Raw genomic sequence first — 23,461 nt, forward strand, 5'->3', positions numbered from 1 at the left:
TCCAGCCAAAGTTAAAAACACTTGTCATTTAAGTCTCATTGCATAAGGACGTGCTTAGCTGTTTTCCATTGGAATCCACGGCCATTTCACCGCACCTAGATGGCCAGATGGTGCGCTTCGATTGCAAGCGCCTCGCGGCAGGGACCAGCCCATTTCGGTTACAGGCGTTGCTGTTGTAAAGCGCTGAATGAAACTCGGGGATCAGCATCATCAAAGAGACGCCGTTCCCCACCCTCAGTTCCGACAGAACTAGTCGCCTCTTTGGAGCATTTTTAAACAACTTCAAGAGAAGCCATTTTATTAAATAAGCCTGCATGGAAGAATAACTTGAAATCAATGTATTGCTTACAATAAACACTTTTACTGGGCAGTGGATGTGGGGAGATTTCAACAGAACTTCCTTCCCCATAAAAGGCTTCAGCGGAAGATTTGACCCCGAGCGCGCAGAATTCAACATGCAGCCCGATCCTGTCGATGTTTACTCAGAATTAGATTCCATTAAATTCGCTGCCACTTACTTGAAAGTAAAGACTCATAGGCTTGCAGCGGCTAGGATAGCGACAGCTTAGTTGTTGCTAGTTATTTTATTTTATTTTATTTTGTTGTTGCTGTTTTCGTAACATAATTAAACGAGAAGAAGAAGAAGAAGAAGAAGAAGAAGAAGAAGAAGAAGAAGAAGAAGAAGAAGAAGAAGAAGAAGAAGAAGAAGAAGAAGAAGAAGAAGAAGAAGAAGAAGAAGAAGAAGGAGAAGGAGAAGGAGAAGGAGAAGGAGAAGGAGAAGGAGAAGGAGATGAAGGCAGGCATGTTTGTTTCGATGGAAAGATCCGGAAGCAAACTCTTTGAAACCTTGCTTCTAGTCCTCATGAATTCCTTATCCCTCCCACGCCCGCCCAGTGGAGCGAAGACTTGGCAGGAGACAACTCGCTAGATCTAGACGGGGATTGCAAAAGGGACGTCCCAGAAAGACGCCTCCTATTGCTACTCGCTTCTGCGCTTTGCCTGGCAAATTGGCACCCAGCAAGCAATATATGTCGAACTTCCTTCTAAGTTTGCCGACGGAAAGGAGAACAGAGTCTCCGACATTCATCCCGGTAAGGAGGGGCGAGTTTTCCTCAACCCCAATGGCCATCCCCTCCCCTTCCCCATTTTTCTCCCCCGCACCCCCTTCCCCCTCTCCCTCTCCCTCATCCTCTCTCTTAAGCACTTCCAACAGTGCCTAACACAAACAGTGGAGTCTGTTGGCTTGATCCAGGTTCAGCTGACTTCACGTTCCCTCTCCTTTTCTGACCCTTGTCAGTCTTGCTTCTCTGTCCCTGGGATTTGCCAAAGAAGGCAGCTCTGTTCTCTCCCCCACTACCACCACCTTTTTAAAAAAGTAGGGGTGGAAATGTCGTCTTCTTTCTGCTAGTCGCTCCCTCGGAGAGCCATTAGGAATCCTGGATGGAGCTGGGAAGCTGGATATATTTCCTCACTCTCTAGGATGCTGCGCAAAGCGTTGGAAGGGGGTTGATCGGGCCACAAGGCACAAGCCCTTCTGAGCTGGGCTGAAGTTTCTTTTCGGCTTTGAAGAGGGGGGAGTCGTTGAAGTGGGAGTAGAGGAAGCAAAGAAGGAAGGCTTCCCTCCTTATCTTTCTTTATTTTATTCTCTAAAAGAAGAAAGAGACTCCACATTTGGAACGGGGATCATGGCTTTGAGCTCCAGGGCGCACGCTTTCTCCGTGGACGTTTTAGTGGGCAACTCGGGGAAGCGCAAACTTCTGGATTTGGAAGAAGAGGAGCGCTCTGCTGAGAAAGCAGCCGAGAAGACAGTTTTCGGGAAAAACCAGGCGCCAGGTAAAGTCGCTCTTCTCTCTCCTTTCTTCTCACTGCAGTGATAGTCCGGCAGCCGCCGAATCGTGCAGTCCAAAGCTATACAGTACATTATTCGGAAGTCGGTCAGCGCGTTTAGAATTGTAGCCTGAAAGGGTTCAGTCCTAATTTCCTGCCCCAGCTTCCCCGAGAGCAAACTCCCATTTAATCCAAAATAATTGACTTTTGAGTTAGGATTTCGCGGTTCAGCTGAGTCTCCCTCTGTGTCTGATAGGGTTTGTTCCCTGGTACAACCTTAAGAAAAGCATGGCAGGGGAACATATTCTTTATTTTATTTCCTCATTTGCCCGGCGTCACCCTAAAACTTGCCTCTTCTCTTTTCAATAACGCTTGCCCCGAATAAAAAAGTTAGGACTGTGTTGAATAAGCGAAGGGTAAAATAACCAGGGACTTTGTACAATGAAGGCGGACGCGCGCCGAGGGTGTACTTTTCCAAATCCAAGTGCTGAACTGTAAGTTTTTAATTTAAGATTCTTAAATGTGAATAGGGCTCAGCCGTGCTCCCAGTTCTACAAAAGGGAATGGAGCAAAGCCTCGTTTTACACCTAGGGAAGAACAAAGCGATTAATCTGGGGCCTGTGGGTGATCTGTGTTCTGTTCCGGGCATAACCTCTAAACTCGTGCAATTCAAATGAAATTTAGAGAGGCCAATTGCAGTGAAAAACTACACCTAGCGCTCAATTGAATGCCAAGTAATTGCTTCAGAGGCGGCGGAAGACAGGAAATCCCCTCCCCATCGTTATTTAATGAGTTATTTATGTAACTACCATCATTCCTGACCATTGACCAGACTGACTGGAGCAGATGGAAGGTGGCGGTCCAATAGCACCTGCAGGGACCGAGAGTTGCTCACCCCGGATTTACACTCTCGTCTTCCACACATTTACTTGCGAGCTCTTATTTCCCCAAAATTTCTCTAGGAACGAGCTAAAATAAGTCATATGTGTGCGTGCGTGCAATTGTTTGAATCGTTTCTTTTTTTAAAAAAAAAATATCCACACTATCTGTTTAAAGCATATTAAAAGCACTCTGTTTCCCCCAAAGACTCATGGAAGCTGTAGCTTGTTAAGGATGCTTAACAAACTACCGTTCCCAAGATTCCTGGGTGCTGCTGGTAAACTACTTTAAATCCATAGTGTGGATGGAGCAGGTTCGAGTGCCATCTGATTTTCCTCCCAGCAGTCGATAGGAATTATCGGCGCTTACAAAGACTCTGCCTAGAAAATCCTTCCATGACTTCCAGTGGATATTTGAGAGCACTTCCTAAAAACGAATGGCTCTCAATGACTCTCGCAACTCATCCCTGCAGCTTCCGCATGAATTCCGATCCGAGCCACCCAATGGCATGTCCAAACCGCGGGCACTCGCTGTAGTTCTGTCCCCGTACCCCGCTTGCATTTATTTCCTCCCAGAAAAGAAATCTAAGGGAGAAACGGCGGGCTCCCTCCCGGAGGAAACCAGAGAAGGGGTCGGAGCGATCCAAGTGGACCTGCAAGGTTCGGAATTGTGGAAGAGGTTTCACGAAATCGGCACTGAAATGATTATCACCAAAGCTGGCAGGTAGGGCATCTGGTTTCATGTCTCTCTCTCTCTCTCCTTTTTTTTTGTTTTTTGTTTTTGTGTGTATGCGTGTGCTGCGCGCGATCTGCCCTCAGATAGCACTCTAAATCTCCAGTAACGTGTTAGCGACTGTGCCTGCCGGTGTGTCAGCTGCTGTGCTAAAAATGCACAGGATTGCTCTACCCTTCCCAATAAACCAGCGTTTTCTCCCGGCTGAGTTCACACGTTACATTCGCGGTAGCACGTAGTTAGGCTACACAGGAAAGCATGGTCCGAAGTCTGTGCGCTCACGGAATTGTGGGTTCGATCAAGTAAATTACTAAGGCTGCTGTCCTATACCCTCTTACCTGGGAGAAAGGTAAGCCCCACTGCGCTGAGTCGAATTTACTTCAGAGTATACATGTATAGGATTGTACTGTAAGGCCTTTTTCTTTCTTTTAACAAACACGGGTGGTTTCTGGTACATTCGACCTTTCATTCATTCTTATTAATATCCTGTTTCTGAGGGACACTTTCCAAGTCCCACCGGTTTCAACGCCGAATAATTCAGCGCTTGCTCAACTCTCTCCTGGAAAGTAACTGATTGATCTTGAGAGTGCTTTGGTCGGGGTGGATCGTGCTCATACTATGCACAAATGACATGCTTACTCAGAAGTAAGCCACACTATGTTCAAGAGGGTGGGGGAAGCTTATTTTAACAACGGAGACTGTTCTCCCCACAACTCAGGGAGAGGCGTCGCTATCCTCCCCCTCCCCCTTTTATTTCCAACGAAAACGAAACGGGGAAATCAAGGGACCTTTCTTGCCAGAGGTTACGTTTTTTTAAACTCAGCACCTCAATATCTGAGGCAGAATTTCCGTCCATGCTAAGGCGAAGGGATACAGGAAAGTCTGAAAGTGCCTTACATAAATCACAATTCAGAACCGTTGTTCCATCTACCCTAACAATTACTTTGCCTGCTCCAGTTCTCTAGAGGCGCGGGTGTGTGCTTGTCCTTGCTCAATCCTGAACCGAAGCTCCTTGTAATCTTGGAGGGTAATTCCTTCACACACACACGCACAAGCACACGCGCACCCCTAACGCTTAGAGTTAAGATAATTTGTTTTCCTGATTTCAAACCAAATATTTGCAGTACGGGGGATGGGGAAAGCACAGGCAGATATGTTTATCGTTTGCTCCTGTCCATCTATACTGCAGGCTCCCCTCTCTTCAGGACCTGGAATAAATTCTGTAACGAAAACCTCCTCCTTAATAACGGTTATCCTGGTAAGATCGTGATTTGGGAGAGTGAGAGATAGAAAACTGATGAGCCAATTCGGTGGCCGAGGACTTTACTATGGTGATTTTGTGATATGCGTAAAACCTATCACTAGTCTCCCGCACCGACAATGCAGTAGCGATTTTCTAAGATAATTTTACATAAAAGGTTATTCAAGTCCCCGGCTCGCAAGCGCTGCAGGGCCAACTTAGCAGGTTTTGGTGAAAAGGAAGTAAAATATACTGTATTCCCTTCCTTAAATGCGGGGAGGGCTGTAAACCATTGAACCCAGAGTCTAAAATTACGTTAACTGCAACACTGAATCGATAAAAAGACAATGTCTTGCCACGATATTCTTTCTCTTACCACCGCCTCTCTCAAGTTCATCCTTCGCTGATCAAGAGAAATGACTATAATATCCTTCTGCAGGTTCTTTTCTCCATTAAATATATTCGATTCCCAAACCGGAGCTCCATTAATTAGAGGATGACGAGTCACTATCACCAAGGCCGAGGTGTTAAGGCAAAGCTTGAGGCTGCAATTTGATGTACTTTACATGGGAGTAAGAACTCGGTGAGACTTACTTCCAAGTGAAGCCGTAAAGGAACAGAAGAAGCTGCCTCACACTGTCAGTTTGTCTACATCGACTAGCAGCAGCTCTCCGGGGCTTTAGAAAGATAATCTTCCCCGGTTCTAAATGCAGATACCAAAAATTAAAGCATGTGCTCTGCCACTGAGTTAGTACAATTGGGTGACATGTCACTAAGAAGGAGCTAACATCAGGATCCTAAACATCCTTCGTTTGATGTCAAGGCATTTCAAGGCAACCTATTCCTAAGTAGGTGTCCTTTCTTTTAACTACTGGAGGAAACCTGTGCATGAATTTGATCTGCCTAGAATCCGGTCCATGGTTACTTAGGAGTAAGCCCTTTAAGCCAAGCAGGACTTACTTCTGAGTACTTGATTTATTTGATTTCTTACCTGCCCTCTACTATAAGGTCAGAAAGCGACACAACACATTTCTGATAAGCCTTCCTAGAGAGAAGGCTGACCATGTCACCAGTAAGGTGTCATTGAAGGAAGGAAGGAAGATGCTTTTAAAAATATGTTTTTGAACATCCATGCCTGAGGATGTGTGCTGTGGAATTCCAAATCTCAAGATCCTAGCGTTTTTGGCACTCAGTAGCTAGATGGATGAAATGCATGGCTTTAAATGCTTTTGCTAACTTTGTGCACCCAGTTGCTGTTTGCAGTTCTTTGCAGAGAGAGGGAGGAAGAGAGATTAGTTTATGAAGGTCATAAGAAAATATGAAGGGCCCAGTCCGATCTCAAGCTTTGGGAAACCTGCAAGTAGCACCTGTGTGCAACAGAGTTCTCCCTGCTTGTGATTATCAGCAACTGGTATTCAGAGGCTACTGCTTCAGACAGTATAGTAGAACATGGGCATCATGGCTAGTAGCCATTGACAGCCTCATCTTCAACAGATAAGAGTTGTGAGAAGTCAGAGTGCAGTAAAAATTCCTGGCCAAGTCAGAATGTATACATTTCCCACCTCATGCAACATCCCTTGCAAGATTATTAAAACAATGGGAAGACATTGTAGTGCCCCCAGATGTTGTTGGATTAGAATTCCCATCAGCCTCAGCCAGCATGGCGCCTATGGTCAAGTTGAAGTCCAGTAGCATCTGGAGGGCACCATGTTAGCTACCCCTGAAGTCTAGGGCAATAAAAGGTTCTGCCCTGAATAGCAGGTGCAGACGGAATGGTCTTCAGAAAATTGCTATGCAGTGGGCAATATGTTTTACTTCACTTATTTCAAAATGTGGGAAACCATCCATGCCTTTCTCCTCCTACCCTTGACCTCAGCACTGCATTGGAAAGCCAGGTCCATGGGGTAAGGAGTTCTGTGGTGCCTTAAAGGCAGAGGTGCACTGGAATTCTATACAAATCTACTCAGATAACAGCCCTATTGAATGCACGGGATGCACTCCTAGCTAACTAAGGCTGTGTTCACACTCTCAATTACTGTGCACTCACTGTTTTGGGTTTTTACCCAGATTTCTGTGCCATGTTCACACAGGCCATTATAAAAAAAATGCACATGTTTCCTGCAGGTTGTTTTTTTTTAAGCACAGCTGGTTTTTTGATGCGTTTTCCCTTAAACCAGATTCATATGGGTTGGAGCATTCAAGCCTTTCCTAATTTATCTCTAGCACAGGGTAAATACACCCCCCATCCTGTAGTGTGTACACAAACAAAACGAATGTGACACTATGAAGCCCTACTGATGTGAACAGGGAGAGAGGAGAAAGACCATTGAAAGGGGTGTGTGTATGTTACTGTAACAACTTCACGGCCTTCTAAAATGGTAATGTGAACACACCTCAAGTATAGGATTGCAGACACATTTGTTAGGGGGCTAGAGGAGGATAGGGAACCTGTGGCCCTCCAGGTGTTTCTTAAATTCATGTCTCCCCAGCCGCCATGACAAACAGTCAGATGCAGTGAGAGTTGTATAGTTCAGGAACATCTGACATGTTTATTGACGGTTACATTCACATCCTAACTTTTCTTTATTTCATCCTCACAACAACCCTGTGATGTAGGTTAAGCTGAAAGATGGTGACTGGCCCAAGGTCACCCAGGGAGCTTCATGTCTGAGTGAGGATTTAAACCCTGATAAGTCCTGGTCCAACATTCTTACCCCTACACCATTGCTGGCTCTCTGTTCCTCACTGCTGGGCTGGAAACTTGTTTTTCTGGTACAGTAAACCTTTCTACGGAGCTAGCACATCGACATTCTCTTGCATCCCCACTCTCTCCTTCCCTTGGTCTTTGGTCCTTCTGAGACTTTCCTTCCTTCCTTTCCGGCGCAGCCCAAGGCTTGGTAAACTAACAGTCTGGTCCTATTGACAATCTGTTGGAGGAAGGGGGGGGGACCGCTGCTGTGGTTGGGATCCTTTCCCCCACGAAGCATGTTTAAGGTTTAGCATTGATAATGGTGCCTGAATGACTTCACACGCATTCACGGATTTAGAAAGCTTTTGGAAAACGAAACAAAATACTAAACTCTTTTAATCGGGCTTATTCATTATGACAGAAACCAGCAATTTACTACTTCTAGTAGTATTTTGCGTAACACCACAGCTATTTATGTTATTACTATTAGGAAGGGTTCAAACTATTACTTCCACGCCGGTTTCTACCAGGTCTCTGTGGCGCAATGTGTCAGTGCTGTTAACCAAAAGGTTTGTGGTTGGTGAACAAGATTCCTGCACTGCAGCGGGTTGGACTAGATGACCATTGGGGTCCCTTCCAATCCTACAATTCTTTGATTCTACTACATCTGAAAGTAGATCATTTCCCCCCTTCTGATGTGACTGGGAATAGGGGTGATAATACTAGCGGGAGCAGCAAAAGAGGGAAACTCAGCCGGAACCTGTTCATGTTTACTCGAAAGTAATTTCCATTGAGTTCAACGGGGCTTACTCCCAAGTCAGCGCGCACAGGATCATGCCCATTTCTTGCAAGTCCCATCGGCTGTAAGCCTTGCAATGCAAAGGGAACGGTGTGTCCCTTAAACTCCAGTGCTCCTGCAAATGTCACAGGGAATGCGCTCAGGCTGGCGGCGTGAAACGCTGGCGGCGGCTAAGAGGCTCGGCGGCCTGAGACTTCCTGGGCTCATAAAGCGGCAGGTATCCCTTTCAGGTATGGCTGAGGACAGTTGCGCGATGAGCCTTGAGCAGTGGAGACAGAGCGGGATAAGAAAAGAACCAAGGAACTAGATGCCAAATGAAACCTATTGCTCTTCTTACGCTTCTCGCAGGAGAATGTTTCCGTCGGTCAGAATCAAAGTGAAAGGTCTGGATTCGATGAAGCAATATTACATCGCCATAGACGTGGTGCCGGTCGATTCGAAAAGATACAGGTAAAACGCGAGACCGTTCTCCTTTGGAAGCTAAGCAAGATGTAGGGTCAGTTCACACGTGCACGCTCTGATTCGCGGATGACTTCAGCAGGAGGTGATGACGACTTGCCTCCTGCTTGTGTCAGAGCCTTCAGCTCCCAACCAGCACAGAAAGGGATACGCAAATGGTAGCATCACCTCACATTGCATCTTTTCCCAGCTTCAACTGCCAGTTACAGGATGGTTCCTTCCTACATGTCCCTCCACCCCAGTAGGCCTGAAAGCCATTTTAAAGCAAGCAGATGCACATCATGCAGGATTCCCTATTCTCTTCAAATACTTCCCCCGCTCCCTTCCCAAATTCATAATATGACCATCAACTTACATGAGAAACCGTAGTCCGCTCTTATGCCTATTTTCTCATATTCAGCAGGATTCCGCCCCTCCCCGCCCCCTCCTTCTAGGAAATAACCGCGTCTCCCCAAATCACTCAGTGCTGGAGTTATGGGGAGTAGGCTAATCGTAAACCGATTCCTCTTTTTTAAGCTTTTCTGACCCATTGGCAAAATATATCAATAGCTCGCTGTTTGCACGAATTTACGACTTCCCGAATACTCTGAAGTATCTGGGCCCAAAGAGATATTTCCCCCATTAATTCCAACTGATTTTAAATCCGCCTGAAAAACAGCAATCAAAAACAGATTGTAGGCAGGGCTCTTCCTTTGCTGACAGAAAGCTAAGATCCAAGTCAGTTCTAAATGCGAGTTCTTAAAGCGCAGTCCTCTGTCTGCACAAAAGTAAGCCCTACTGAATTCAGTGGGGCTTACTTCCATGTAGGTGCGGTCAACACTGCAGCCTAAGCAAACTCCTTCAGGCTCCATAATACGGTAAGACAAGCCTGCTGGTTCAGGTCTATAGCCCATCTAGGCTAGCATCCTGTTTTCAGGGGCTTTGGGAAGCCTGCAAGCAGGACCTGAGAACAGCAGCAGTTCCAAGCAAATGGTATTCCGATACATACCGCTCCTGATCGTGGAGGTAGAACAAAACCATCGAGGCTAGCAGCCTTGTCCTCCATGAAATTATCTAAACCATTTAAAAAAAAGAAAAAGATAGAAAAAAAGTCACTTGGTGGCCATCACTGCCAGTGCCTCCTGAGGGAGGGGGTTCCGCAGGTTAACTATGCGCTACACACTTCAGATCTGCGTAAAGAAGTATACGTACACACACGGCGGGCCCGCGTCCCCTGGCGTGAGATTCTATATGCCACAGTCAGAGAGAAGTTGTGTACCCCACACTCCAGTTTACTTTCATCCCGTGCTCTTCCTTCCACCGCTGGTCTGGGAGACGATGTGCACATTGGTTTCTACAGCACAGTACCTCTTAGGAACACGGGAAATTGCCATACTGAGCAGGATTGTTGCCTGCGCGCCCGGGTTTCAGGGAAGTATTCCCAGCCCTACCAGGAGGAGATGCCGGGGCAAAAGAGACGTTCTGCCGCTGAGCTACAGCCCTTCCCCAAACAGTTCACAGGACCTCAGGGAGCCTTGCCTTCGACAATAATTTGGCACGTTGAGATCCGGGGCTGCCTTTCGCTCAAAGGCAGCAGCAGGAGTCTTGAGCTAATGCAGCAGTGAGTGTGTTACGTCCCAAAGGTTTCAATGCGGGATATGGTGTTTAAATCGCTCACGGAAATCAGAGATACTTTAATAATAATAATAATGCCAGTTTCGGTGTTCCTTTTGGGAAGATCCGCCCCGCATATTTAGTATATTCAGCACATATGAAAAGCAGGCTGGAAAGTGTAGTTCTGTGAGAGGAAAGCTGCGGTTCCCAGGATTCTTTGCGAACCCGTGCTTTAAATATGTGGCGCGTTTTTGCTCTGTCGTTGCTTTCGCAGCGCAACCCTATACATAGGAAAGTCCCCTGAGTTCAGTAGGAGTTACTACCTAAAACAAAAGAATAGGATTATTAACACTGCGATGCTAATAGGCCTACACCCTTGCCTGGGAGTACGCTCCATAGAGCTCATTGGGCCTTACTTCTGAGTGCATGCATATGGTCCTTCTGTCGGTGTTCTAAAGGTGAAATAAAAAATAAAAAATGAGATGTCCGCTGCAGAGAGAAATATACTCAGGGTTCAGATACCCGTCCTTGTCCTCCTAACTGACGTGAGTGAATTTCAGTAAGCGATTTTGCAAGCGTTGAATCCTAAATAGAACCGTAATCTCTTTGTGGGCAAAGCAGGGGTAAGAGTATAGGGCGGAAGGGGGGGGCGGGGCAGAAGGCTGAGACCTAACGAGCGCGAGCCAGTTACGGTCCCGCTGAGTGTCCAGCAAGGAAATAGAGGCTTAAGAAACTGGGGATACTGCACACCTGGTTAGTTTAGTTTCCTTGGAATCCCTTTGAAGGAGCCCTGAATTTATAATGAGGCACAGGCAATGCCCCCAAACTCCGTGCACATTTCACAGGACCCCAGAATACAAAGATCCGGGAGGAAACTGTAACTATAGGATTTAGTATTTAATAGAGATCAACTCAGAGTTGATCTGCTGCTAATAACTGATATTGGAGGGTAGCATCAGGTGAAGTTCTTAGTGTTTTTTTCATTGAGCTTCTTGGTCTCTCTTTACACCAGAAAAAGAATCCTAGGCTACCAAAAAAAAAAAAAACAGTTTAAAGAAGTGGCAAATGTAATAAAAAGGTAGCCTTTTGAATGGGTAGTGAGAGGTGAAGGAATGTCGTCAGCATTCCATTTTTAAGGGCTCTTGACAGGGTCCCTTAAGATGAGATGCCAATCATGTGAACTCTGCATAACCCAGAAAGTGGGCATAACACTTTTTTGGGGTGTGTGCTCCAGAATGTTTATGGGTTTCCTACAGGCCATTGTTCTGATCCGGAAGGTGCATCTAATGTGCTTATGATGTGTGGTTGAGAAGCCAAGTACAGGACTTAATGTGGGTTCTGCAACAGATTGTTCTGCTGATTCCTAACCTCGTGACCTCTGTCCCCTATGAAGGTATGTCTACCACAGTTCCCAGTGGATGGTGGCTGGAAACACAGACCATTCCTGCATCACACCCCGACTTTACATCCACCCAGATTCCCCTTGCTCTGGAGAGACCTGGATGAGGCAGATCATCAGCTTTGATCGAGTGAAACTGACCAACAATGAGATGGACGACAAAGGGCATGTAGGTGTGGATTGGAGGGTGCACTGCTATAACGGGAGAAGAAGGGAGGGATGGACAGAGTTTTCTTGTTGGAACAAGAAATAACATTTAGGGCTACCCTAAAACTTCCTTATGTGTGTGCTTATTTGAAACCATTGTATATGGCACTCTTCATTGTACCAAAATTTCTAGGGGAGCTCATGCCAATTAAAACAAAACCCACAATCAATTAGGCAGTTGCTAGTCCATCTAGCTTTCAGCATTATTACATTCAGAGTCATAGCCCCACATGCTTTGCAGACTGGGATTTAAGAAATTCTCGAGGGAGGGAGAGAAAGTTGTGTCTCTGTGAAGTGTATGAGTTCCTCTACCATGAAGTCGCCACAGTGATGCAAGGACCACATAGGAGAAAATGCATAACTGGAGCCCCTTTGTGCTGTAATACCTGTCCCTCTCGTCCTGCTCTGGTCACATAAGGGCAAAAAGATCAAATGATGGAGCTACTTACCACCCCTGTTGTCAAGGTCACCTCCCCTAGAACCTGGATCAGTACTGACGCTATAAACCAGAGATGGGAAAACGTTTTCATTCCAAGGGCCACATCTCCATTTCTGGGAGCTACATGCCAGTGGTAGGCATGGCCAGGGGCAAAAGTGGGTGGAGCAATGGATGTGATTCTTACCTCTGTGCAATTGCCTACATTTCAGCCATGCAAAAGCCAGAGGCTTCCATGCACCCTTTCACCCACCCACCCATGCACTATCACAGTTCAAAGACACATTCCAGTCAAGCAAAAGCACTCAGGGAGGGCACAGAATAGGGGTGGGAGTGTCCCAAGAGCCAGATATAGTACCACTGGGTCCCTAGACCTGAGGTTTTTAAAGACATTTGCCTGTCTTCTCTTACAGATTATTTTGCAGTCCATGCACAAATACAAGCCAAGAGTCCATGTCATTGTCCAGGATTCCCGGTTTGATCTGTCCCAGATCCAGTCACTGCCAGCAGCAGGCGTTCAGACCTTCTCATTTAAAGAAACTGAATTCACCACTGTCACAGCCTATCAAAACCAGCAGGCAAGTTACTTAAGATATGCTTCCAAAATGGTACTTCCATTCATTTCTCTTCAGAATTTGGAATTGTGCAAATTAAGGTAGTTTCTTTTCCCCCCTGAAGTGGGACTGGTGCATTAAAAAAACCCACACAAATAATGCATTATATTATTGAAAGCTGCTCTGTAAAAATGTGTACATTAAGAAAACTTGCATGCTAAAATGTGTGTATTAGGACAAAATCACACTAAAATCCCAATGGAGTTTCATTTTTAAGAAATACAAGCTGATGTGGAAAGGTGGAGAACTGAATTTAACACTGGAAAAGTGAGAAATTGAGAGAAACTGAAATTGATACATTCACCTATCCCTAGCACGCATAGCCTTGGCCTGCACCCTCTAAACTAGATAACATATCACCTTTTTATTGGTAATTTAAATGCATATCTGACTTTACATCTGACTTTTAATTGATAATTTAAATGCATATTTTATTTTATGTGAACTACCTAGAGGTTAAAAGATATTAGCAGTATATGAATTCCAATCAATCAATCAATCAATCAATCAATCAAGGAATGACTTCAAAGGTGTAGCAAATCCAACACATTCTAACCCAACAAATGATTTTTAGTTAAACTGGGACTCAAGAGGAGTGGAACAAACTCAATGAGCAGAAGAACAATGGCCTCCCAAGTTCTCACCATTTATAAACCTCTCCCTACACTCATGTATACCTAAAACCCCCTACTGAGGAAAGTGCTCCACAAAACTCACAGAATGGACTCTAGTGACCACGAAAATCTCATGTTTATATCTATGTAGGGGAATTGTGATAATTTCTTAGAAACCTGCTCTAACATTGAGCACATATGAGTAGGGATGGAAGGATCTGTTGCTTTTGTTCTGTCCATTTTTCAATTATCCAATATTAAATTCATTTCTCCGCATTTCTGCAGCAATCTGCATTTTTTTTAAAAAAAGAATAATCAACCAGAATTTTAGTGTGACTTTCTCCCAGCAAACATATTTTTGCATGCTGTTTTGTACACATTTTTGCAAGCAATTTCCCTTAATATAATGTATTTTTAATGTGTTTTTCACTACTACATTTATTTTTATGCACTTTCCCCTAGTATATGCATTTTAAAAAACTTTGTTTGGAGAACTGCAACACAAAATTCAGGTAAATGTGCATTTTGAGGGATGACTGTAGTTAGGTTTTCATATTGTTTCAGAAAGTGCAGATTTCATAGATTTGCCTTTAAGTGTGAATGGAATCAAGTTTCTCCTGCAAATGAATGACATTCTGTCCAACTAGGTTTTTGCCATTCTGGTGTTGAGTTACTTACAACACTCCAACAATTCTTTCTTTGTTGTTTTGCTGTGAAATGTCCACAGATAACAAAACTGAAGATTGACCGGAATCCCTTTGCTAAAGGGTTTAGAGATCCTGGAAGAAACAGGTAAATTATTACCATTTATTTGCTGGGCTGTCCACTAGTTAAAGGCATCATAGTCTGGCCTTGGTAGCTTAGTGATCACCAAATGTTTTGACTACAACTCCCATCAGCCCCAGAAAATGCTGGTGGGAGGAGCTGTGGTTCAAAACATCTTGAGAGGACCCGATCCATGAAGGCTATCCTAACTAATTGATAGTATGAGTTTCAGTGTAATAATCGGTTAACCAATGGAGTAGTATATGCTTTTGCCTTGTAGTTTTCTATTACGGTACATAATATTGCAGTTTTCCAGTTTCATCTCTTATTTTTCTAAAATACTTAGAGTCTGCTTTGCTATTAAGCTGCATAAACACGTATGAAGTAATATTTGCACATGGTAAAAACAATAGTTACAAACCCCCTCTGTCCAACCCCTCGCCTTGTTTTCTGATGCCCCCATGGGTGTTGCAGGAAGCACCCAATGTGGGAGAAAGGGAGGAGAGACTCCTATTTTAAAGTGGTCATTATTACTCGCAGTTTACACAATATTTCATTTCTAATATTCAAAACTATGCCTCTGAATACCAGTTGCTGAGAACCACAAGTGGAGAGAATGTTACTCTTGCGTCTTGTTTGGGGGCTTCCCACAACGGGCATCTGGTTGGCCATTGTCAGAACAGAAAGCTGGGGCAGATGTCCTTTGGTCTGATCCAGCTGCAAGGCTTTCCTTAAGTTAACAAACTGGAGCACATTTTAAGCTAAGCAATTAAACAAAGAAAGAAAGATTAATCGGTTGTAATCTGATTCATGTGTCACATACACATGACCTGGAAGCTGTACATGGCTCCCTCAGCCAATAAGGTGAGATGAACACTGCAACTCCAGAGTCGGTCACGACTGGACCTAATGGTCAGGGGTCCCTTTACCTTTTTAACCCTTTCAACCTAAGCTCTCAGGTGATTGAAGAAAAATTACCACCAATAGAAAAGCATGATGGTCCCTTTACCTTTACTACTTTCATGTGCATAATAGGATATATTTTTGCCAGAATCTCAAGAGCCACCCAGGAAGTACTGCATGCTCACTAGAGCTTCTGAGACACCCACCTTCCAAAAACAACCCCCCTACCTCTTGAGGGCCAAATTAGATTATTTGCAGACTATTTTTTTGCTATATGTCACTACATCTGTTTGTTTAGTGCAATAAAACTGTCTTGCTTCCTGTCTACAAACTTGCTGGATGCAGAGGCTTCTCACTGTGGCACCCTGCACAAAATCCAATGTGCCCTCCGCCAATCACTCACCTTCCATTGAACTTCATAGTTGCAGCGCCTTCTGCGATGCCCCAGAATCTCCACACCCGGTGCGACTGAGCCGCTTGTACTCCCCTTTGATGAGAAGGAGTGCATTCCTAGTGTGGAAACTTGCATGTGGATTGCCCCTATCAGAATTGAGGCCTTCATTTTCTGTGTGTGTGTGTGTGTAAATCAACTTTTGGTATATAGTCATTGGTAGGTTGACACACTGATAATCTCAACAATATCCTATTTTGTATGCCTTGGTCTCTTAGGATCATGGGCAAGAAAGAAAGTGTGATGCAGGGATATTTTGCCATTTCCTATATGGCTGTGACTCTGCTAAACAGTACCCCACTTGTCAATATCTGAACCAGCCTTCAGAACATATTCCCATGCAAGTGCTAGGCTGATGTCTGTGGTTTGCTTTGTAGAGGAGTATTGGATGGACTTCTGGAATCATATCCGTGGAGACCATCACTTACCCTGGATTTTAAGTCTTTTGGTGCAGAAAGTCAGGGTAAGTACAGAATTCTCCATTGGTTCTGAGATCATTATGCTGAACTTTAAGCAACAGTGGCATGCTTTTCAACATCTTCAGTGCAGTCAGTTCCTTGGAGGCTTTGGCAACCTGAATACTGGGATAGCAAGGAAGCTAATTTTCAGTAAAGACGACGACAACAACAACAAACAACAACAACAACAATTTATTTATACCCCGCCCTCCCCGGCCAATACCAGGGTCAGGGCGGCTAACATAAGGTATAAAAACAATTGATTAAAATACAACTTAAAAACAGGATTAAAATACAACTTAAAATGCAGCCTCATTTCAGTGGAAGCCCAGATCAAAAACTGTTTGGGGGGAGAAAACATCAAATCTTTACCAAGGCCAACTATCCAGTCTGGTCCTATATGGGCCAGAAAAAAGCCAGGGAAGTCCCCAAATAGGGGTTCCATCACAGAAGGAAAAGGAAAGAAAGGGAGGGGATCAGGCTGATTCCAAGCTAAAGGCCAGGCATTTGATTATCAGCTTGTTAACAGGCCATGCAAATTTGGCTTTTAACTTTCTGGGCTAGAGAATTAAAATTATTTAAAACGCCATTTCCCTGCCCCAGGGAAGGTTAGGATTAGGGTCCATGTTTCACTCCCTGTTTTCTTGAGAGGGGGCTGGGAAAGTCTCCTGTATGAGACCCTGGAGATGTACTGCCAGGCCCAGGTAGTACAGACAATACTGAGAAAGATGGATTGGTGATGTGTCTTGGTATAAGGCAGTTTCCTATATTTCTGTTAATGCTGTATGTCAGCATGCTCATGAAATGCTTTTGATAAAGGGACCTTCCACGTTGACCAATACCATGTCTCACAACAATATAATGCTGAGCTGGGCTGACTTGAGCCCCATCAGGTCTACTCTAAGCATAGCTAAGCCTGAACCCAGAGCAGAACAGAGGGAGTTTTCCTTTTAAACTGTTTTAAGAAGAAGCAGATTTCCTTTGGAAAGACCATAGATTGGAGGTAGAGAATCTAGTTCCATGCCTGGGAAACAAGAAGAACCAATGGTCTAGGGCAGGGATGTCCAACAGGTAGTTCACGATCTTCTGGTCGATCATGGTACCGGTAGATCATGGTAGATCGCAGTGGATCTTGCGCCCCCCTAAAAATGGGGGGGGGAGCTCAACAACTCTGGCTTCCTAAAAATAGCTCAACAACTTTGGTAGATCACTGCCAGTTTTTTAAATAGTGGGAGTAGATCTCAGTCTCTTGAAAGTTGGACATGCCTGGTCTAGGGCACTGGGGAAAACACAATGGCAGTCCCCAGCCCTTGCCCACTCTGGAATGAATGGAGATAGGTCAGTGTGATGGGTCTCATTAGAACACTAAGACACCCCCCCCCAACAGCTGCCTGATTATCCTCATGAGGGACTGACTGGGAGTTACTTGTCTAAGGCCACCAAATGTATCCATGATAGAGGCAAGAGTTGAATTGAAGGGCTTTCTGGTTCATTGCTCAACCTTGTGCAGGCCTGTTTACAGAGGGGTCAGCCTCACTGCAGAGCCAGCCCAAGGTATTTTGATGCCTGAGGCAAAGGATGAGATAGTGTTCCCACTACCTATGCACAGAAGCTGACTGAACTGGTAGCTGAATCTCATTTCAACCCTGACAACAGGGAGCTTCATTCAATGCCCCTAAGGAAAGCAGGCTCATTTAGGGAAATGTCATAGCCTTGCATGCAGAAGGTCTCAGATGGAGTGCCTGGGGAAGCAGATGGACCAATGGTCCTATGTTGTGTGTGGCAGTTGTTGCAAAAAGAACTCTAATTTCCAGCAGAGGGGTTCAGGAAGGGTAATAGAGTAGTGGCAGAAGCCACTTAGTGGTGTCTGGTGCCCAGTGGAACTGGCAAGGTGGAAGCCAGGGAGTCCAATAGTAAGTGGAGGCAGAGCCAAGTAATTCTAATTTTCTCCCATTTGCCCTACTATTCACTGAATCCACACTACACTGGTTATTGGGGATAGTCTGAGGTTGGTGGGGCAGTGCCTCATTTTCCCAAGTGGACCAACCTTTACTGCTGCAACCCTTTCCCACCCCCCAACAGTATCTGCCACTGGAAATGTATTTATTTATGATATTTACATATTGCTTCATCATTAGAATTTGTATGTGGTGTACATAAAAATAAACCTTACAAGGAATGAAACAAAACCAAATAAATCATCATAGAACCAAGCAGAAACTCTAACTTAAAATGCCTGCTAGAATAAGGGGGACTTCATCATGCACCTAGAGTTCAGAAAAGAGGGTGCCTTTCTAACTTTAATTAGGGAGGGAGTTCCACAAGCTTGGACCCGCTCCACTGATTTAACATCTTCTGGTAGTTAGGAGCTGTCCATCTGGGGGCCAGTGGGGAACACCAAAGGGGATCTCATTGATTGAGCAGGGAAATAAGGGAGCAGGTAGTCCTAAAGATATTGTGGACCCCAGTTGTTCAGGGCCTTGTAAGTTAATACAAGAACCTTGAACTTGGCTTGGTAACATACGGGCAGCCAATGCGAGCTTTTAGGAACCAGAGTTATGTGTTGGCAGTAGTCTATGTCCACCAACAGTCTAGCAGCTAGACTCTAGCTACAGCATTTTTCAACAGCTGGCGCCTTCACACCAGGCGCAAGGGTAGCTTCACCCATAATAAGGCAGGTCCTGTCTCACTCTGTTCCATGGGGCTTTAGCTACTATGCTGCTACATAGTTCCAGTGAGTTTCAGTTGCCTGGGGTCCTTCTTTTCATTCTGAATAATTCTGCAATAATTTCATTTAGAAAGCTAAGACATTTGTTGATTTTGGATGCCAAGTAGAAGGAGGATATGCTATTTTAACAGTTCCTTTTCATCAGCCTAGCAAAGACGGAGCTGTTGCATCTTTGGGGCCTGCGGGCAGCTTGTCCTTTGAGAATCCTAGGTCTTTGGCTTCTTCTGAGCCCAACTGATTAATCAAAGGGGGATTTGCCCCCTTTTAAGATTTTGCTCATTAATCCATCAATTAAATTGCTCAAAGCTTGCAGCCTGGATAAATACCCAGCTTTACATTCTGGTGAGATAATTACACATGCTTGATTGCAAGGAACATTCATTCCACTTTAAACTCTCTCCAAAAGAGTGTGGAAATGGCATAATGTGTGTGTGTGTGTGTGTGTGTGTGTGTGTGTGTGTGTGTGGAGAGAGGGACAGCACAAGGACAGCCAGAGAACTTATTATGGCACTCACCTCCTCCCTCCCTCAAAAACTGGTACCACGAACCAACTGCAGAAAATAATTCTTAGTTGAATTTCTATCATTCTGTCAAATAGTGTTACAATTTCAGCCACACCATCATTTCAGTTAGGCTAATAGTTTTCATACCTTTGGAGACCAAACACAGACCCAACCCCCCAACCCCCAGGTGAGATCTCGGCCCAAAATCATGACAGAGCAAGGCTACCAAAATGACAGCCATGCTCTTGTGGGAGAAAATGGGATGCCCAGTTTTTCTGGGGCAGTTGATGGGTATGGAGCCAGCAGGTTAGGAGAAAAGACAGAGGAAAAAACAATTGCTCAGGCAAACTTTGTGTTTGAACAGGAAGTCCCTTTAGCTCTTCCTGTTGAGGGAAGTCAATGGCCAACCTGGGTGGAGTCATCCAATACTTGGGATCTCTTTAAATCCTAGAGCAGAAGTAGAGAACCTTTTTAAGCCCAACAACCACATTCAGTCATGGACAACTTTCCAGGGTCCATGTTTCAGTGGTGGACAGGGCCAAAAGCAAAAGTGCATGGAGCAACAGATGAGAGTAATTGATTCAGTAGGCCACTTTCCAAACACACAAAATGGAGAGATTTCTACCCCCCCACAATCCTTTTTATCCTCCAACCAGGCAAGTTATGGCTCACTCACACTTCCACTTGACCCGTACCTAGAAAGCATGGGTCCAAGTGGTTTTTTGTTTGATATGTGCTTCCTCCTTGCCCTGCTCCTTTCTCAGGGAAAACGCACTCTTTAGTGCTAATTTGGAGCAAATGTCAACCCAGAAAATTGTTGCATGCTCCAATTGAGCACTAAATAGAAGTTTTCCCTAGGGGCATAGGAGCCAACTCCTAGGGCTCTTTGCCCCCCAGTAAGATATTTGAGGGAGCTGGGGGCCCCAAAGTTGATGGGCATTGCCATTCAAATCATGTGTATGCACTATGTCATTTGATCGATTATGTGGCTTACCTGCCCCCCCCCATATTTTATTCAAGTTGGCACCCCTGCCTGGGAGAATGCAGTGGGACTATAGGAACCCTAAGAGGCACTGTCCCAATTCAAGAGAACATTTCATCCAGACAAAAGCACCCAAGGAGAGTGGAGAGCATGATCTGGAGAGAGTCCTGAGGGACAGATACAGAGGGCCACCTTCAGCCTTCAGGTCTGAGGTTTCCCAAGGCTGGTCTACGGAAATGCCCCAAACTATAGCCCTGGTGGTTTAAGACATGAAGCACCTGTAAAGCACCAGGGCTATATTTTGGGGCATAGAGTATAGAACTGGACATTCCTAGTAGTAGCCCCAGAAGTTGCTGCCACTGGATATCCTGAGCATTTGAGAAAGAGACACAGAAAAAGACAGAGCACGCTGCAAGATGGCTTGTTTATTGAGCATTCATTCTGATTTGTTTGCATGGAGAATAAATTATGCCCATTGCTTCCCCCCCCCTTTTTAAAGAACATTCATTCTAGTTGTTTCTGGAGAGGTTAGATGACATTGCATCAAAGCAAGTGTTATCCCGCACTTCTCAGAACAATTTCCCATCACTTTTGGTTTTTGGGATAAGTCTGACTTTTTGGGAGATGCAGGATTGTTGTGCAGAACCTTCCTAAGTCTCTATTATTGCATGATGCATTTTCTAGTATGTGATCGAACCCCACCTCCAAACAGCAACAATCTGGGAGGAACCAGAGAGAGAAAGGGAAATCTCTCTCTCTTTTTGAAATATTTTAATCACACAATTTTCCTTGCTTTACTGTAGGTGGAAGTCCTGGGTCTTCCCCTGTGACACCCCCCGGGGGAACACCATCTCCTCTCAGCTCTCTTCTGTCCCCCTCTTGCTCTCCTCCTACACTCCACCTGTCAGCAAGCAACCTCAGAATGTCATGCCCGGAATCTTACCTCCACCACTTTGGCCTCCCCGTCTGCTACAAGATTTGCCCTACCAGCCTTTTAAGACAGCCATCGCTGATATTCCCAAGCCATCCTAAACTGGGAAATGCTTCCAGCCCACCCCTTTTGCCTCACTTCATGGTGGAGATGCCTGCACTGTCTTCTCTGAGCATAACCAACGTCAAAAGTGGCAAAGCAGAAGACTTAAATGGAGCAAGCCCCCAAGGGCCCAGTTCTGCCGGGCATATGCTGTATGGCTTGCATGCATCTGGAAACATTTTCCCATCAAGTCCCATTACCCAGGAAGCCCTTAATTGTGCCTTACATCCTCCATATGGTTTCTACGGCTATAACTTCTCGATGCCATCCAGGCTGATGAACACAACAGGACATTTCAAAGCGAACGACGGTGTTCCATCCCCTCTCAGAGAGAGCAGGTGCAACCACTCTCCCTGGCCTTCTGCAATTAACCACTGCCTCTAATGGGACTCCTTTAACATCGCAGAAGCAGTGACATGTCAAACTCTGCAGAGCTTCCGGCTTTGGCTCATCAGCAAAAGCTGATGGATTGTTGGCAGTGGACCAGGGAGTGGACCATAATTGGATGAGTTGAGCGCAAAACTTTGGCATCCTGAGATTCTCTATGGCAGCAAAATTCTGCATGATTGTTGTTTTTTAGGGAGTGGAGTTTGCTAAATATTTACTGGAAGGGCAAAATCCGTCAACTGTTGGTTGCGGGAGGGTGGCTCACAGTTATTACTGGCAGTGTATCAATAGCAGAGCTTCAGTCCTGGCTGCCTGGACACTATATAGTGTCTTCCGCTGTGCCTCAGAAACAGAGATGCAGGATCATTCGCTGAAGATGGGAAGTAGCTTCTGCTGTATCTCTGGGAAGGTGGCGGCTACAGCGGGGGTGGTGGTGGTGGTGGTTGGACACTATTTGGTGAATATTTGACAAAATGACCCTCCTTTTGTGGGGGAAGGCTCAAGGGTAAAAAAAACAACAACCACTGAGAATTTTGCTCTCCCCTCGGAAAACAAGTATTTTGAGAAATTGTGGCCGAGCTCTACCCAAGCCGCCTCACTGATTTTCTCAAGGGACCATCTGTCTTCATAATAACTACGCAAAACATGAAAGATACTGAAATAGGGGGGAAGCTGAGATTGCTAATTTACTCAGTCATTTTAAGAATTTGGGTAAAATGTAGGTTGGACTTTCTTTCTTTTATTTTTATTTTTTTAAAAGCACTTTCCAGCAAAATTTTAGCATCCATGAGATTACTGAAGTGTAAAGTGATCCGAAGGTTATTTTCACCAGACTCTGTGCCTTTCTCATTCCTCAGAGTTATTTTGAGAATATCTTGGCATACTCAAAATGATATCATGGATCTTTTAAAGGACTGATGTCTCAATGCTTCCTGTCCCCAACTCCCTCTTCCAGTTCTCTGAGCAAAGCACTTAGACTATTGTCCCATTCAATCTCCCCCCCTGCCTCCAATCACTACTGGTATTAACTGTTTATTAACCTTTTCCATGTTCAGTGTCATAGGCCTATTTCCAGGTGGTTAATCTGAGTCTGGGTTGTACCAGTTCAGGTTGCAGATAGAGGCTGTTGCATTATTTGCTTCTCTTTATATATGTTCTAAAAAGTGCCCTGCACATAAAAAATTAGCATGTTAGGGAAAAATCTAGGTAGGAACCCCATACCCTCCAACATTTCTCCGATGGAAATAGGGATGTCCTAAGGAAAAGCTGGACATTCTGGGATCAAACCAGAAACTGGGATGGCTTCTCTAAATCAGGGACGTCCCTGGAAAATAGGGACACTTGAAGGGCCTGGGACCCTTCTCTTGACACTTCCATCTAATACATGGAGGGAGATATTCTGGGTGGAGGTTTCAGTCCTGCTGGCTCACATCTGTGGTCTGAATTGCTCCAGCCCAAACACAAATTGGCCACCCGGAGAACAGAGGGACAAACTAGACATGACATGAAGCATGTGATTGGTCCTTTTATGTGCCTTTAGTTTGGTTCACTGAATAGTATTTGTGGGAGTGGCAGTGGTGCTGTCAGGACAGGACTTTGGGGCAGGTATCCAGAGTCCCATTCTGGACTCAGTCTCCCACTCTGAGCATGGCAGATATTTACTGGGGCATTGGTGGTGGAGGGAAAGTACTTAGTGGTTGTACACACGCTTTTCCTTCAGTGCTGTGTTGCCAACGTGTGCTCAGGGCACCAAAACAGCAGAG

At 45.1% G+C, this 23,461-nt stretch overlaps 1 protein-coding gene across 1 annotated transcript; it reads left to right on the forward strand.

The window, feature by feature from the left end:
• The first annotated feature begins 1,685 nt into the window (after positions 1 to 1,685).
• Positions 1,686 to 21,695, forward strand: TBX22 (T-box transcription factor 22). The gene is made up of 8 exons (XM_035133817.1): positions 1,686 to 1,833; positions 3,282 to 3,429; positions 8,515 to 8,616; positions 11,612 to 11,786; positions 12,674 to 12,838; positions 14,216 to 14,280; positions 15,985 to 16,070; positions 21,082 to 21,695. Exons 1-8 carry the CDS (start codon positions 1,686 to 1,688, stop codon positions 21,693 to 21,695), a joined length of 1,503 nt encoding a protein of 500 aa, XP_034989708.1.
• Positions 21,696 to 23,461: the final 1,766 nt, after the last annotated feature.

Source organism: Zootoca vivipara, chromosome Z (assembly GCF_963506605.1).
Source record: "Zootoca vivipara chromosome Z, rZooViv1.1, whole genome shotgun sequence".
Lineage (NCBI taxonomy): Eukaryota > Metazoa > Chordata > Lepidosauria > Squamata > Lacertidae > Zootoca > Zootoca vivipara.

Coding starts and splice junctions, on each gene's coding strand:
- TBX22 (XM_035133817.1), top strand. CDS start 1,686: ATGGCTTTGAGCTCCAGGGCGCACGCTTTCTCCGTGGACGTTTTAGTG. Junction 1,834..3,281: donor CGGGAAAAACCAGGCGCCAG/GTAAAGTCGCTC, acceptor ATTTCCTCCCAG/AAAAGAAATCTAAGGGAGAA. Junction 12,839..14,215: donor CAGCCTATCAAAACCAGCAG/GCAAGTTACTTA, acceptor AAATGTCCACAG/ATAACAAAACTGAAGATTGA.